General features: G+C 46.8%; 1 protein-coding gene across 1 annotated transcript; it reads right to left on the bottom strand.

The window, feature by feature from the left end:
- Positions 1-1,570: 1,570 nt before the first annotated feature.
- On the bottom strand, positions 1,571-3,342 carry EV420DRAFT_1636544 (uncharacterized protein; the record flags this gene model as incomplete). The annotated part of the gene is made up of 10 exons (XM_060476602.1): positions 1,571-1,789; positions 1,842-1,999; positions 2,049-2,265; positions 2,321-2,457; positions 2,550-2,592; positions 2,644-2,871; positions 2,935-3,069; positions 3,117-3,195; positions 3,246-3,279; positions 3,336-3,342. The coding sequence occupies 10 exons, from the start codon at positions 3,340-3,342 to the stop codon at positions 1,571-1,573; spliced, it is 1,257 nt and encodes a 418-aa protein (XP_060336812.1).
- Positions 3,343-18,146: the final 14,804 nt, after the last annotated feature.

Genomic DNA, 18,146 nt, shown 5'->3' with positions numbered 1-18,146 from the left:
GATATTCCATTAACTTTAGAGATTTGTTCCTACACAGTTTCATTCTTTTGTTCTACCAAAGTAGAGACTTGTACCTATCTAGATGATGGTCTTTTTTAATTATTTGAATGTCAGCAAGCTGCCATTGCATATATGTAGTCTCTGTTAACACTACTCAAACAACTTTATAGAACAACAAGTCACTCTTTGAAGAGTACTTAAGTACTGATGCAAGTCAACTTATAATAAATACAATGAAAGAACTTGGATCACTTTCTATATGTACACATTGTCAATGAGATGGGGTAGGCTTATTAGAGCTTGAACAATGGTGTTGACATCCTGCTCTCTTCAGACTCCATTCCTCCTTATGCAGCAGGTGTCACCACCAAACACCACACATCAGGACCTCTGTCACAGGGTGGAACCCTCTCTGAGAATGGCTATTCACACATAGAAGTTTTATTTTGAAGCAGGAGGCTGAATATCTGTTGAGGCCACTGTAAGTGGACTGGCTCCACTTACATACTCCACTCACACAACCATAACCATCCCCTCTAAGCCATGTATCTAGCACAGCAAAAAAAAATAACCACCCTGGAACTTGCCCAAGGTGATAATTCCTCCTCAACCCTAGGACCCTGGCTCACTCCCTTCCACACCATGTTGTGTTCTGCTTGTTGTTTTGCCACATCTGATAATTTTTGCATGAGTTATGAAAGCTGCAAAACACATTAATTTCTTATATCTATGACAGAGTCAACTATGCACTATTCTACAGTATTTTCCATCTTCTTGCTACTCATATCTGGGCTTAAAATCTCAGCCAGTGTTGTCATTTTGCATCCTGTCAATCTTGCAATTTTTGCCAATTTTTGCACTAAATCAACTTCCATAAGCTATACTGAAACCCATGAAAATCACACTTATTGCAGACAAAACCTGTGCCTACCACAAGACTTTGATTTCACAATTTTGAGTCTTGAATTTGAAAAAAAAAAATAAACCTGAACTGACCTGTCAGTCAACTAATTTCTGCAGAATAAATGACCCACTAAGGCATAGCATGGATTGTGGATCTGTGCCAGTACCTGAATGGATATCTGCCAAATTACCAGTGGATGTGGCTGTGTACAGATATCTGTGCCACAACATCTGTATCTGCTGGATGCAGATTGACCATTCAGAAAGTATATGCAAGTTTTCAGGTATACAAAGCTATAGCTACAGTTATGCTAAAGGTATTCTATACATCAATCTAATTACATCTTGGCATCAACCTCCATCACAGAGTCAACATCCGATGATGCAGCCTCTGATTCTAGCAACAGTTCTTCAGCCTCTGGCACTGGGACTGGTTCTTCTACCAGCCAATGCTTACCATAGGACTTGAAATCTGAAATAATGTTCTCTTCTGGAACCAGGCCCATGGATGCCTAGGTCCCTAGGACCATGGAGGCACAGACAGACTTGTCAGACAGAGAATGATGGAATCGTGACATGTTCTGGTTACTGGAGAAGAATGATCATTCACAGCCAGTAGAAGTGGCTAAATTGGTGAAATCAGATTTGACAGTTGGATCCGATAACATCAATAAGACTTATGTGACATGGAGAGGAAATCCAAGGCAAACTGTGCCAGGAGATTGCTCTCTGGATCTTGAGATTCCCAATATTTGAGAGGGTCTTTAATTTGTAGAACTGGGCTATACAGGTACTTGTCGAGTGGATCAACATCACTAGTGACCCGAGAGCTGACTGCGGTCTCATCTGGGCTGCTATCCCAGCTGATGTTACACTTTTTCTTATCCTAGCAACATCATTAATGACAATATAGAATATGATACTGGTTGTTCACATACCTTTTGGGCTTGTGTTGGTTGTGAAGCAGGCACTGAACTAGAATTCTGAGGTTGGTAGTCATTCCACTCTTGACAAAGAACATTGACCACATCATCGATCCACTCCTTGAGCCAATTTTGTGAGTGAAAATACTGCAGCTTATAACCAGGGTGCATAACTACAAACATGTAATCAGAAACATGCTTTTGTGAAAGAAAATGATGTACTCATAGCAATGTGGTATATCACAGATTCATCAGTCTTGGCATAATACTTATTGAGTACAAGCATGGCATGATAGCATGCCATCCGAACAGTGGCATGGAGTTCTTTGTTGTTCTGACCTTGCTCCAAGAATCGAGTGAGCTTGTCAATGGCAGGAAAAACCTTAAAGATGAGGGGTTTGCCTGATTTCAAGAAGTCAAAAATGGCATGTTTGAATAGCTAGTCCAAGTAGAACATCAGTACATGGCAAAAGGAGATGGCAACATTAATGTACCTCAAGGTAATCAGAGCATTGATCAAGAACTTCCCACTCCTCATTAGAAAGGGTGTATTGCCATAAGTGTAAACCTCTTGATTGGTTGAACTTGATTTGATCGCAAATGTCATCCAAAATATCATGCAAATAAAGGCCTCACTCAAGCATGTCAGCGATGGTATTTCAATGTGATGTCACAGCACTTTGTCCAAGCCATGCTGGGAACAAGCTTCCTGTATCACCTCACGCAGAAGAGAGTTGTGAAACCCCTTCTTCCTGAGTTGAGTCAGCTATAATACAATCAGACATGTGCACCATAGTATGAAAGAACGTTGCTATACCTTGTGAATAGCATATCGTCCAACCTTCGCCTCCTCTTCAGTCACTACTGGCCTTGATTCATCCATATTGACCTCAAGTTCTTGCTCAACCTCATTAACAAGCTGGTCAAGGTACTCCTCAATCTCATGGTTGGCTTCAGATTCTTTGGGTTCTATTTCATCAGCTGGTGCTTCATCTGTCTGCTCATTGTCATCCTCAGTGATTTTCTCACCTTTTATTGCTGCAAACTGTCAACAGAAGGCCTGAAAAACAGTGAGCTACTTGATTTCTATGACAGGAAGATGCCCCACCTTGATGCATAAGGCCCAGATGTGATTCTGGCAATTCACATGGTATTTTGGGCCTTTGAAAGTGGGGATCTGATGCTGTGCATGGTGAACCATGACTGCATTGACCTCAGCATTATCAGCAACACACCTGAGAGCCTAATACGAGGTCAGCTGGGAAAGATGAGCTGCAAGAAGATTCGTACTTTGTGAGCAATACCAAAATCATTCAAGACCTCAACAAATTTGTGTGTGAGGTATTCACCAGTGTGAGAATCAGTCAAACTAAATAGCCATTCAGTTAAAGGTCAGTTTATTATGAGGAAAATACACACTGAATAAAATCCAGAAGAAATTCCTCAACCACACCTTTGATGCAACATGTAACGGTCACACCCAGGTATGAGATAACATTGGGTGATGACCAACCATCAATGGCAAAGTGGAGTCATCCGTGCATTGATTGCAAAGCCAGTGCGATATTTTTCTTTGAAATAGCATGCATATCTTAGATGTCATGGGAGACAGTTGAAGGGGACATGATGTCGACCCTACTATACAACATTCTGAATATTTCGACAAGCTCAGGGTCTGTTATGATTTTGTGAGGGTGATGGCAATGAGCAATCCAAAGTGCGAGTAGATAGCAGAAGCGAGCAGCACTGTATGAGTGATTGTTTGCATAGTTGGTGATGAGGCCTTGATTCGAGGCTACTGTTAGGATCGTGCCAATAGGATTGCGGCAGAAAGTGCATGTAGCAGAATGCTGTGGGATGCATCGGGCGTAGGTGAAGCTATTAGCAACGTCACCCCTGAGCCGAAGCCCTAAGATGGATACGGACGGAAGTCCACGGAGTGGCAGAGACGAGGTAAGGGATAAGTCCAACGGATCGGAGTTCTGTGGACTGGAGAACGAGAGTTTAGACTTGGAGTCAGAGAGAGAGAGAGAGATTGGGCTGAACCAAGTTGATATTTGAACTGAGTATCTACAGTGTAATTCTAAGGCTTATATACTAGTTAGGAGTCCGATCTAGTTCCTACTTGGAGTGGTCTACATTCTAGGGTTGTCGGAGGATGTATTCTACCAGTCGGTAGCCAATGGGGTCCAATGACATGTTCGCTACCGATGTCGGGCTATTGATAAATTGTAATGGAGAAGTGAAATATAAAAAGGAATATGAAATAGAATATGAAATAGAAAGTGGGAATCGGAATCTGTAGGGTTCCGGGCTGTGGTTTGTTGGGTTGAGTGGACATCGGTTTCCATCGGCATGCTCATTACAGTATCCCCCCCTTAGTGTTCTTGCCCTCAAGGACACAGATCCCGATGGCCGAGTGTGACTGCGTGGAATTTTTTCAGGTTGGTCATGTGGCTTTTCACCTCTTAGCTTTCTACCACCACCATCTCTTCCATTTTCTGAGTTTTGTCCTCATCATTGGCCATGGCGTCCACCGTTGAATACCACACTTCCGTGATGCCCGAACCATATGAACCTGCCCCGATGCCCGAAGATATTCGGCCTGAAGACCTAGAGGCCTTTTATGATGAGCGGGATGCCATGGAGAAGGCTAGGGAGGATGCCGCAGAGGCCCATGAGGCTTGGAAGGTGCAGAAGCAAAAGGAGGAAAAGAGGTGGGCTCTGGAGTTAGAATGGCAAGAGAAAAAGTTGGCACAGGAAAGGAAGGTTGTGGAAGCCAAAGCAAGGAAGGAGAGGGAGGAGCGGGAGGCCACGGACAGGAAACGGCAAGAGGAGGCAGAGGCAAAGGCAAGGGCGGAGGCAGCCGCCATGGAGCAGCAGAGGTTGGAAGAGGAGGCAAGGGCCTTGGAGGAAAGGAGAGCCACGGAGAAGAAGAAGTTAGATGGTGAGGCCAAGGCAAAGGCTTTGGTGGAAGCTAGCAAGGCCGTGGAGGTGGAGAAGGAGAGGGAGAAGGTAGATGGGAATGAGGGGAGCAAGGTTGGTAGCGGGTCCGACGGAGATAACGAGCGGGAGAAGGACCCGAAGGGGAAGGCGCTGAAAAAATTGGTAAAGCAGAGGAAGGATAGGAAGGGTAAGGGTAAGGTGACGGATTTGGAGGCCACAGGGAATTCAAAGAAGAGGAAGGCCAAGTCCAGTGCAGTGGTATTGAGTGAAGAGGAGGAAGTCGCAGGGCCGTCGGGGCAGCCGTTGAAGAAGTTGAAAACTGAGCCTGAGATGCAGGCAGATGACAAGGAATATAAGGATAATGGTAAGCCTCCCCGTGGGTTCTGACTGTTTTGCTGACTTGGTGCATAGAGCATTGTGGACGTTGTAAGACAGACAACGTAAAATGTTTCATTCGCCACGGGCGTACTTGCGAACAGTGCAAACTAAAGAAAAACAAGTGCGTGTTCCCACAAGGTGAAGGTTCAGGATCCACAGGGTCCAGTGAGGTCATCGACCTCCTACAAAAACTTTGCGACAAGATGGACGATTTCCAGGAAGGCTTGGAAAGGGTAGAGGGAAAGGTGGATTTCCTTGGAAGTTGTGTCGATGACTTGGTCGACGATTTTCATGAGGGTGATGCTCCGGAGTGGCTGTTGGATTTCGTCGAGGAGGAGTTTAGGGAGGAATGGGCAGCATCGAAGGTCAAGCTTGGAAACCTCAAGAACATGAACTTGGAGGCCCTACAGATCGCGATGCGTATGCGACTTGACAAGGACGTTGCCCAATTGTGGAATGCCCACGTGATGGGTACCGAAACCCTCGATGCCGCGGATCTCTTTGAGGTCGCCAACATGCAAGTTTGGTATGGCTGCCTTGGGAAAGACGGTCTTTGATTGGCCATCAAACATCGCGACCATTTCTTGGACACAAGGGACAAGTTCTATGCACTCGGAGGCCGTCGAATTGAGTGGGTATTGTGGAAGAGGTATTTGGAGGATGCAGATGAGTTTTTGGTAGAGGATTCTGAAGGGAAATTGGATCCTGAGGAGAAGAAGAGGGATGAGATGTGCCCAGGCGCAGGTGCCATCAGCGTTCCAGCACTGGATGAGCTGGAGCTTATTGTCATGAGTGATGAGGAGGAGGAAGGAAGTGGAAGGGAAGATAGGGTGGACGAGGATGTGGTGATGGGAGAGTTGGTGTGCGCGGAATCCTAGGCACTCTTCTTGGACTTGTATATATTTTTTGGATGTTGTCTTGTACACGGATTTTGAAGCGCGGGCCCCGATGGGCATAAATATATATATATATCTTGGCTTGTAGGCTTGAGTGAGTAAGAGGGAGAAGGAAAGCAAGAAATAGGTGCCCAATGGGCTCCGTTCCCAATTAGGAAGGTAATTTGCAATAGTTTTCCAGGATTTGATTTGAAATTCGAGGAGCGGAGACTGTAGGGAGCCGATAAGTTATGAGTAGGTCAAGAAGCAATGGGCGAGGGTTTGAGGGAGACTTTGCGGATGGTGACTTTGGATAGTGGTCCTGGTTTGTCTGGGTAACGTTGGTGGAAGTCTTCAATGTATTCGTCTGCGGAGAATTCTGTAGCGGGGATCCAGGCAAACTCTTCATCGGTACCTTCATAACCCAACCATTGGACTCAGTATAGGAGTGGACAGTGGAACCGATGGTCGAGTTTAGAGTCAAGGATTTGAGAGATCTCATACTGTTCTTCGCCGTCGACTTCAACTGGAGGTGGTGGAGGTTGGGTATGGTTAGGGATAGTATTGGTCTCCACAGTTTCAAGTTGGGAGACATGGAACACAGGGTGAATGGAGCGGAGGTCCGACGGGAGTTTGAGAGTGAAGGAATGGGATCCTGGCTGAGCAATGATATCGAATGGTCCTAGGAATTTTTCGGCAAATTTCGCAGTAGGGCGAGTAGTTCTGATATGTTTGGAACTGAGGTAGACTTTGTCACCTACTTTGAAGTCAGGAGCCAGGGACCACCGCTTGTCCACTTGTAATTTGTAACAGGACTGAGCATAAGTGATTTCATCTCGAAGGAATTGGTGGAGTTCGTCGAGGTTAACGATGAAGTCACAGGCCCGAGCAGAGGTGATGTCGTGTTCAGGATGTATGGTGATATTGGGATGATAGCCTTTGTTAGCAAAGAATGGAGAGATTCCAGTGGAAGCGTTGGGAGCGTTGTTGTAAGCAAACTCGGCAATGGGTAGTAAGGTATCCCAATTGTCTTGTTGATAGGAGCAGTAGATGCGGATGTACTGTTCCAGAGTTTGGTTAGCACGTTCAGTTTGTCCGTCGGCCTCCGGGTGATATCCGGAAGTGAAGTGAAGCTCCATATCCAAGGCTTTGGCAAGAGCACGAGTGAACTGGGAGACAAATTCGGAGCCGTGGTCAGAGGTTATATGATTGGGGACGCCATGTTTAGCAAACACATGGTTAACGAATAACTGAGCGAGCTCTTCAGAGTTGATGGTATCGTGGGTAGGAATGAAAATTGCTTGCTTACTTGCACGGTCGACCACTACAAGGATAGCAGTGAATCCGTTGGAATCTGGTAGTTGTTCGATGAAGTCCATGGAGATGGAATCCCACAGGCATTCTGGGACCGGCAATGGTTTGAGTAAGCCAAAAGGACGGTGTCTAGGTGTTTTGTTATGTCCACAGGTAGTGCAAGATTTAACGTAGTGGCAAACGTATTCACGCATCTGTGGCCAGGTGTAATTCCGTCGGACGAGTTCGAGAGTCCGATTTTGACCAAAATGACCTGCCAAGATGTGTCATGATTGTTTTGGAGAACGCGAAGATGGAGATCATCGGAGTCCGGGACATAAATGCGACTGTCAAGACGTAGTAGTCCTGATTCGTCCACAGACCACCGAGAGGAGTTGGAAGGGGAAGATGCGAGTCAGAAGCCTTCGGTGGCAGCGGAATCCAATGGCTGTGCATTCTTGATATCAGAGTGGAGCTTGTCGATGTCCATGATAGCACTAGCATGTAAGACAGGACCTTCAAGGAATGTAGCACGGAGTGAAGCGGAGAGTTGTTCTTGAGTGAAAACGGGTCGGAAATTGTGAGGATTGACTTGAGCATATTGACTATCCCCCTCTTTAGGGTAGACATCCCATCGTCTAGTGAGGGCATCCGGTTTCCCACCAAGTTTACCCGGTCAGAACCAAATAACAAGGTTGAATTGAGAGAGGAATTCGGACCAGCGCACTTGATGTCGAGTAAGGACCTTGGTAGTAGAGAAGTACTCAAGGTTCTTGTGATCTGTAATGACATCAACAGCTTCCACGGAGCCTTCGAGGTAGTGGCGCCAGTATTTGAAAGCTTCGAAGATGGCTAGAAGCTCTTTATCATGTGTATCGTAGTTGAGTTCGGCACCATGGAGACTCCGGGACAAGAAGGAGATTGGATGGATCTCACCATCCTCTAGGTAAATGGATAGGATGGCGGCAATAGCGTAGTCGGATGCGTCGGTTTCCACAACCAGTTGACAGTCGGGAAGCCAGTGGGTGAGGATAGAAGCATGAGTAAAAGCCTGCTTCAACTCATTGAAAGCGGATAGGCATTCTTCGTTGAATTTCCACGGAGTTCCTTTGCGAGTGAGTCGTGTTAAGGGCAGGATGATCTCACTGTACTCGTGAATAAAACGGCGGTAGAAATTAGCAAAGCCGAGGAAGGATTGGATATCCTTGACCTTGCGTGGAACCGGCCAGTCAGTAATAGCTTTGACCTTGTCTTCAGACATGCGTAAGCCTTCAGGCGAGAGAATGTAACCAAGATATTCAACGGAGTCCTGATGGAATTCACATTTGGAACCCTTGCAGTAGAGGCCATTAGCCCTGAGTCTGCGAAGGACTTCGCGTACGTGTTTTTGGTGATCCTCGGGATTGTCAGAGTAGATAAGGATATCATCAAGGTATACGACGACAGCTACATCAAGCATATCGGAAAAGATGTCATTGACGAAGCGTTGGAAAGCCGCGGGAGCGTTAGTGAGTCCAAATGGCATGACACGCCATTCAAAGGAGCTGTAGCAGGTCTGAAAAGCGGTTTTCCATTCATCACCCTCGGCTATGCAGATGAGATGATAGGCATGATGAAGGTCTAGCTTGGTGTAGAGACGAGCGGAACGTGCGGAATCGAGGAGGTTGGAAATGAGGGGCAAAGGGTAACAGTCTTTTTTAGAGATTTTATTAAGTCCACAATAATCTACACAGAGTCTAAGTTCACCGGTTTTCTTCTTGACAAACAGTACCGGAGCTCCATGTGGAGAGCGGGAAGGAGTGATGAAACCATTATGGACGTTATCATCAATAAACTCGCGTAAGGCTTTTAGTTCGGATTCAGAAAGGGAATAGATGGGTCCAAGTGGAGGGGTGGAGCCTTCCTCAATATTGATCTTGAGGTCGTAAGGGCGATGCTCAGGGAGCTTTTCAGAAAGGGAATCACTGAATACATCAGCAAATTCATGGTACTCTGGTGGAACATCGGATAAGTTAGCAGGGGCCATGGAGGTCGCCTTGCCATTAACACTAGGCATAGAAGGCTGCAATGTGAACTGCTGAGCCCCTTCTTCTGCACAAGCTTGGACAAAAGCGGCAGCCAAAATAATAGATATCTTGGGGGCAGCCGAAGCACCAAAGGAAGGAATGGTAGGGTAGGAATAGATAGGTTCATAAGGCGGCGGAGCCTGTCGGGATCTCGATTTTGGGGTGGAAGATGATGATTGGGATGGTTGGATTGGACTGGAAGAGTCCGAGCAGACTGGCACATGTGTGTCAGCAGCCACGGAAGCGCTTGATGAAGAAACACCCGATAATGGTGAACGGAAAGTGATACTGTGCTTTACCCAGTCAATTGACGGATTGTAGCGGGAGAGCCAGTTGTATCCCAGAACGATGTTACAAGATGAATCTAGACGAGTGATGTAGAAGTCAATAGGGAGGGTGTCTCTGGAAGGGAAACGGATTGGAAGGGAAATAGATTGGGAGATGTGAGACCTGACGGAGCCGTCGAGAAGCCGAAGTTGGACAGGTGGGATAGGTTTGGTAAGGAGATTGTGGTCCTCAACATACTTCGAATCAACAAAGCAGTGGCTAGAGCCAGAATCAACAAGTGCAAGAAAACGAAGGATAGTAGAAATGAGTGAACCGTCAGACTCCGATCCGGAGCCGACTTCAGACGAGAGAGAGACAGTTAGGGAATGATTGGAAAGAGCGGCAGCATTGAGGGTTACGATCTCCAGTGCACTGCGACAGTCAACGCAACCCTGTCCTAGTGCGGAGGATACAGGGTTGCTCTCTAGTTTTCCGATTCCAATGGAACCGTTTCAATAGAGGCAGTGGACTCGGGAGTAGGGGCAGGAGTAGCTGCAGCTGCATGACCCTGAGCGGTGGCCGCGGCTTTGCGCTTGTTGCAATCTTCAGTCTTGTGCTTACCTCCACAGAACATGCAGAGGTTATTCTTCTGACGGCGGTCTTTTTCTTCTTGAGTAAGACGGCCATCTTTGCCTAGCTTGTCAGCGTAGGGCTTAGGGTTGGAAGAGGAAGAGTTGTTGGGGGAAGACGAAGATGATCCCATGGAGCCTGAATGGGAGGACTTTTGGCTCACGGAGTTGGAGTTGGGAGACGAAGAGTTAGAACCCTTCACCTTGTTGCTGTTGCTGGAAGAGGAAGATGGGTTACTGCGATTTTCTCGGGAGATTTCGGCTTTCCGAGTCCAGTAGCGAGCGTCAAGCTCTTGAGCGAGATTCCACATATCACGGAGATTATCGGGTTTCCTGTGGTGGGCCATATCATCCTTGATGCGAGAGCAAAGGCCATGGTAGAAGGCATGATGAAGGGAGTTGTCGCCGTAGCCAATAATGGCAGCATACTGATTGAATTTGACAATATACTTCATGATGTGGTCTCCATCACGCATCCGAAGATTTTCAAGCTCATCTTCGGCATCACCGATGGTGTTGAAGGGGCTGAAGTTGGTGCGGAGTTCTGAAAGGAAAGCAGTATAGGAATATGCCCAAGCAGGGGGGTTGCGGTGATTAGGGTGGAGGATATCCAGTTTGAACCAGTCTAGGGCGACACCGGAAAGGAAGGAGATAGCATAGTTGACTTTTGCCATATCCAATCGGAAGGCGTCGGGACGGTCATTGAAGTTCAACTGGAGGGAGACGATGAAGGCCTTAAGTTTTCAGGAGTCCGAACCGTCAAAGGTATCTGGTTCCTTGACCTTGGTGCGTACCGCACATTGTCGATTGCCATTGACAGCATCGGAGATGCCGCGGAGGACATTCATGAGTTGAATGAGGATCTGGGCGTCGTTATTGGGAGGATTAGGATTGTTACCAGGATTGTTGTTAGGTCCTCCTCCAGGACTGCTGGGACCACCAGGACCACCAGGACCTCTGGGGCCACCAGGATTGGGTGGGCCACCGCCAGGATTTCCCGATGGGTTTCTGTGGCCATTCATTGGCATGTGAGAGGGGAATTCCCCGTCTTCCAAACCTTGGTCATCATCGTCATCGCGACCTGGGATGTCATCGAACAGAGAGGTAGTTGGGTTCCGTGGGGGGTCGCTTCAATACTTGCCCCAGCCATTGGATTCTGATCGCTGGGCTAGGAAGGGGTTAGGCGATCGGTTAGCATCGGATTGGTGAGCAGTGAAGCCACTGTGAAGGTAGGTTTCCCTACGGGATTGTTGGCGAGGGGCGGAATCCGATCCGAAGAGAAGGGGACCCTCTTTTGAAGCAGAGGCAGGGATATCGTCCATGGTGTAGATTCAGTTGTTGGCCGTGGAGTTGCGGCTGGTTTCTGGAGGAACAGTGAAAGTAGAAGACATGGTTAGGAAGAAATTTCGACTCAAGAGTTTGAGTTCGAATATACTGTTAGGATCGTGCCAATAGGATTGCGGCAGAAAGTGCACATAGCAGAATGCCGTGGGATGCGTCGGGTGTAGGCGAAGCTATTAGCAACGTCACCCCTGAGCCGAAGCCCTAAGATGGATATGGATGGAAGTCCACAGAGTGGCAGAGACGAGGTAAGGGATAAGTCCAACGGATCGGAGTTCTGCGGACTGGAGAACGAGAGTTTAGACTTGGAGTCAGAGAGAGAGAGAGAGATTGGGCTGAACCAAGTTGATATTTGAACTGAGTATCTACAGTGTAATTCTAAGGCTTATATACTAGTTAGGAGTCCGATCTAGTTCCTACTTGGAGTGGTCTACATTCTAGGGTTGTCGGAGGATGTATTCTACCAGTCGGTAGCCAATGGGGTCCAATGACATGTTCGCTACCGATGTCGGGCTATTGATAAATTGTAATGGAGAAGTGAAATATAAAAAGGAATATGAAATAGAATATGAAATAGAAAGTGGGAATCGGAATCTGTAGGGTTCCGGGCTGTGGTTTGTTGGGTTGAGTGGACATCGGGTTTCCATCGGCATGCTCGTTACAGCTACAGTGGGTGCACAGGCTTTGATGTGATCACTTAAGTTTCTGGTAGAATCCTCGAAACGAGCATGCATGCACAAGATGCTTGGATTTCTGCCTCAAACATCAACAATATCAATGGCTGAAGTGTATGGCTGGTACTCACTTTTTGCAGTAAAATTGGTAGATGACCTTTCCTTTGACATGCTCGATGACCAGATCTTTGAAATGCTGGTAATAGGGAGACTGCCAGCTCTTCATCTGGTCTGCTAGGTTAGAAGTTAGTCAGGTTCAGTGAGTCTTAACTAGGACTCACCCAAATTTTCTTCATCCATTTTACCAGCATACTTCTTCTCCTTCGCTACCTTTCTGGCTTGTGCAGCAGTGAAAACGAGACTTGAGGCAGGACTAGAGGCAGCTGCTATCGAAGTGGTATTCTGAGAGGTGCTCAAGTGTGCCTGGCCAGAGTCATCAGCAGTCCTTTTGGCAGTCGATTTCTTCATCTTGTTGCTCTTGTCAGCAGGCACCATGATTGAGCTGTACCAGGAGTTGTAAAAACAGGGTGATGAGTACAGGTAAGTAGTGATATTATTTATAGGGCACCTACATACCCAAAAAAAACACTGCCTTTGTTGCATGACAATGAATAATGTCTGAGTCATGGCATGGTGAGAGCTTGGTCACAACTCAGCACAGCAGCCAGCTCATCCAACAAATATCTCACTGCAAGGAAATTTTGAAAGAATGAGTGAGTGAACAGTAGCCTGCGAACAGATGTTACAATGCTGAATGAAATGCAACAAAGACTTGCCAGCTTTCCTCAGTACCTTCCTGATTCCTGAGTTTCATAGTTGTTATTGTGGACTGGATTCACATAAGTGTTAAGGATGTCCAGGCTGGGAACATCAACAAGAAAAACGAATGAGGCCTGGGTCTGGAAAGATATCAGAAAGTTGGACTCAGTTGTAGCCCAGTGTGGCCTTCATGCTTGAGGGGATGATATGAAGGTTGAGAGTCTATATCTACAAAAGCTTAGTCAAAAAAGAAGAGCAGTTGAAAAGGCATGCACCATTGCTCAACAGATGTAGATATGTGGTCTCCATGCAATAATACCCTCACATACAAACACCTCCCTGCACACTCCTTCCCCCCTCCTCCCACATGTGCCAGCTCAACCGAGTGTACTCTGTAGGTATTTTATCTTTTGCTGTAAAGTTGTTGGCTGGAATCAATGAAAATTAAAGTAAAACTTATGAGATGGGTGATGAATCGAGTGCAGCAACTCATAAGCACATTCTATAGTAAACTCGTTAGCTTAAAACAATAGTAATTAAACTGTAACCTACAAGATGGGTGATGAATCAGGTGCTGGCAACAAGGTCTTACCATCTCGTAAGGATCTCATATCAAGCTTGATCCCAGCACAGGTCTGCCATGTAAAGGATGCATCAAGGAGAGCTCGTTGAGCAAAATGAAAAGACACTGCATACCTTTCAAAGGAGGATGGAGCATATTATTATAGTTGGATGGTCAAGCATGTAATCAAGCCATGAATCATCATTTGATCATTTGTAACCATGCTTGTCACAGTGCTGAATGATACTATAGTAGTATATCAGAGCATAGATCATCCAATAAATGGTAGACATTGACATACCCCAAATAAGACATTGCAGAAAGAACCAGCAAGGACAGAAGCACATAGCCATCCCATGTAGGGCAGGGCAAGGGCAAGGGCAGCCACGTAGTATGATGTAGCAAAGTGACTGTCACATTGATTGCTACCTGCACTGCCTCCTTCCATCTTCTCCAATTTCTAACCTCTCCATCCTTGCCAAGGTGCCTCTTACTCCATTACAGCGTATTTCTGTCTCCTCAGAGTGCTATCTCTAGTCCATGGTGCATGGTGGTTTCCAACATCTGGCTTACTGCCCACATCATGCCTCTCGAGCAATGCCAGACAATCTGGTCTCTCTTCGAAGAATACGGCCCAATGAAGATGTCTTCAATGATCACTGTGCCGTGCGTAATGTCTACTCTGTTATTCAAACTTACTGACCATCTCTTGTCTTTGCAGCAATGAAACGGACCACACCACACATACGTATTTGGGCACATATATGCCATCATATACTTATTTCAAGGCAGAGCAACTACCCTCAGCCATGTTCCTCACTCTGTCTGATGAAAGGGATATGCTCCACACTATATACCATCCAATCTATCAAAATTTCTAGCTGAGATGTTAGATGACATGAGTCAATTTGAGTGTATCTCATTGTTCCACAACCTCATGGTCAACATGGTTGTATTGACATCATATGGCTACTGCTTTGACTCACCCTTCCTCAGGATCCTTGCAATACATCCCTGCCCTCCAATGCAGATACTTGTGCACATTGTGTGTTAGCGACCGATATAACAAACAAGATCAAACAACTAAGCATGACTCGCACTTCGGTCAGGCGCTTTGTGTTGTCCGCAGGTTTGCGTTAAGGGAGCTATCGCTTAGTTGAGCGAGAGTGAGTTCAGACTAAGTTATCGGGTGAATAAACTTTAGTTCGAGACTGAGGTTTAAGACCTGCAGTCGAGCTACTTAAATACAGTTTGGGTCGTGCTAAATATACTACAAGTGTCTGCAACGGTACGGTAAACATACCAAACCCGCATGGTGAATGCGATCAAGCCCGGAGAATTAGCATAGCGAGATTATGAGAGAGTCGATAAGATATGATAAGGCGCGAAATCGTAATATTACCCCCCTGTTAAGGCAGTCATCCCGACTGCGGTGTAATTTGGTTTCAGAAGGTAAGCTCCTACAAGAGATGGTGCATTTGGTTTTATCAGGTATTCTTGGATTGCCTGTACCAATGGGTGATCGACTTCTGACTCTGTTACTGATTCGTGTTCGGACCACGAATCTGAGTCGTCTCCGTCTTCCCACCACTCTGCTGGGGGCCGGGTGATGAACGAGACTTGTTCGAAGTCTTCGATTGCGTCTCTGGCGTTGTCCAGGTCTTGCTCATCTACCCAAGAGTTTTCCTCCCGTGGGTACCCTTTCCACTTGATGAGGTATTCGATTCCCGTTCCGCGCCTTCTTCCCCTTCCTCTTGCTCTTTCTCTCCTGTCCACAATTTCTTCCACTTCATATTGTTCCTGTCCGTCTATGAGGTCCGGTGGTGGTGGTAAAGGCTGTATTTGAATTGGGAACTCCGGCGGATGGTATGGAGTAAGGAGGTTCTCATTGAAACGATCATGGATTTTCCACGTGGCAGGTAGTCGTAGTTTATATGCGGACGCGCCGTGTTTGGAAAGCACTTCAAAGGGTCCGACGCGTTTGTCTCCCAACTTCTTCATTGGTCGAGGAAGGGATAAGTTTGTAGAGTCCAACCATACTTGGTCTCCTGGTTGGTACTCTATCGCCGTTCGTTGGTGTTTGTCGTATTGTCGTTTCATGGTTTCCGCCGCCTTCTCCAAAGCTTTTGCCGTTTGCTCGTGTACCTTCTGTATGTCTGCCACGAATTCTCTGGCGGCCGGGTTGGTTCCTTCCTTGATCGTAATTGGGGCGAGATGAGGTTTTTGTCCATGATTGACCTCGAACGGAGAGTATCCCGTGGCCGAATGCTTTCGGTTGTTATGTTGGAATGCTGCGAGCGGTAACCATTCACTCCAATCATTTTGTCTATGATTGATGAAGATGCGGAGATATTTTTCGATCTCCTGGTTGGCCCTCTCTGTCTGCCCGTCGGTTTGTGGGTGGTATGCCGTGGATGGATTTCCTTGGATGTGTAGCATTTCGTAAAGTTCCTTCATAAATTTGGATACAAATTGGGGTCCCCGGTCGGAAATCACCTTCTGAGGCATTCCGTGTTTGGCCCATACGTGATCTCGAAGAATCTTGGCCCATCCTTTGGAGGTTAATTCCGTGGAGCATGGCACGGGAATCACTTCCTTGGAAAAACGATCTACGATCATGAGGATGGCGTTGTATCCATTTGAGTCGGGTAGTTCGCCTATCATGTTGACAGTGATATGTTCCCATGGTCGAGAAGGTACCGTGTGTGGATGCAGCGGTGCCCTTTTTCGTTGGGTGCTTGTTTTAGTTCATTGGCAAGCTTCGCATCCTTTAACGTATCTTTCCACATCCTGCTTCAATTTGGGCCACCAGTAATCACGCTGTACAAGCTCCTTGGTTTTTTCAATGCCCGGGTGCCCAGCTGTGATGTGGTCGTGGTGGATGGCAATAAGTTCTCCTCGTAGCTTCGCATCTCGGGGAACATACAGTCGTCCATCATAATGCATTAACCCATCTTCTTGCATTACCCCCCTGGGATGATGAAGGGATGCTTCGATTCCTTTATCCCATTTGGTAACATCCCTTAGCGCTGTTCGGATGTGCTTGTGGATGTCCTCTTCTCCTGGCATGATCAATGCTCGAAACATTTCCGGTTTCAGCATTACCACTTCTTGATTGTCTTCCCCTCCTTGGTCGTGATCCGCCCTTCGAGATAGTAGGTCGGCTTTCTTGTTCGCCGTTCCTGGTTTGTGATGTAACGTGAAATGATATTCTGTCAGCTCCGTTACCCACCGCGCTTGTCGGCGATTGAGTTTTTGGGGTTTTCGGAAATATTGAAGATTTTGATGATCTGTCCAGATTTCAAAATCCTGATATGCGCCCATCAGGTAGTGTCTCCAATCTTCCAGGGCTAGCATGATTGCTAGGAGTTCCTTGTCATATATCTCGTAGTTGCGTTCCGTCACAGTTAGGGCTTTGGACAAGAATGCTACCGGCCTCCATTTCCCTTCCTGCTCCTGTGACAGGACTGCCCCTATCGCTCCTTCGCTTGCATCCGCTTCCACGTGATACTTTCCAGTACGAGTGGGTATTGCCAGTACTACTTCCTCGGCTAGTTTCCTTTTAATTTCTCGGAATGCGTTTTCCTGCGCTGCTCCCCATTTCCATTCAGCTTTCCCCGTAAGCTGAGTCAAAGGTCGTACATGCTTGCTGTAATCCCGTATGAACCTTCGGTAGAAATTGGTGAACCCTAGGAATGATTGTAGTTCTCGTTTTTTGATGGGTCTGGGCCATTCCGTGATTCCTTTGACCTTGATAGGGTCCATGCGTACGGATCCTTGGCTAATGATCACTCCGAGGTATTCGGTTTCTAATACCTCGAATTCACATTTTTCCGCTTTCAGGAACAGGTTGTTTGCGCGTAGAATAGTTAGGACTTCTTGTACCACCGTTTGATGCCTGTCCTTATCTTTGGTACAGATTAGGATGTCGTCCAGGTACACAGTGACATCTCCTCGTGCGATCTGTTCCTTGAACAGGTCGTTCATCATCCATTGGAATGTGGCCGGCGAGTTGGTGAGCCCGAAGAACATTACCATGGGTTCGAACAGTCCTCTGTTAGTTCTGAAGGCCGCCTTCCATTCGTCTCCTCCTTTTATCCGCACATTGTTATACCCCCACCGTACATCCAGCTTGGTAAAGTACTTGGCGTCTTTGAGTTGATCCATCAATTCTCCAATGAGCGGTAAAGGGTATCGGTTCTTGATGGTCATTTCGTTCAGTTTTCGATAGTCCTGTACGGGCCGAAGTTTCCCGTCCTTCTTTTTGACGAAGAAGAATGGGGATGCCATCGGGGATTTGGATGGTCTGATCCTCCCTGATTCTAGATTTTCGTCGAGGAATTTGTCCAGCTCTTCTTGTTCCGTGGGATTGAGTGGGTAGACTTTACAGTCTAGGCTTGCATTGGCATTGGGAATTAGCTCTATGGCATGGTCCCATGGTTTCCGAGGTGGTAGTTCATCGAAGTTTTCCTTTGCGAACACGTCTCTGTACTCCCGGTACGGTTCAGGTACTATCTCTTCGAATGATTT

Source organism: Desarmillaria tabescens, assembly GCF_030435595.1.
Source record: "Desarmillaria tabescens strain CCBAS 213 chromosome Unknown EV420scaffold_4, whole genome shotgun sequence".
NCBI classification, from domain to species: Eukaryota; Fungi; Basidiomycota; class Agaricomycetes; order Agaricales; family Physalacriaceae; genus Desarmillaria; species Desarmillaria tabescens.
The sequence above is the reverse complement of the archived record's forward strand: the minus strand, read 5'-3'. Positions and strand labels throughout refer to the sequence as shown.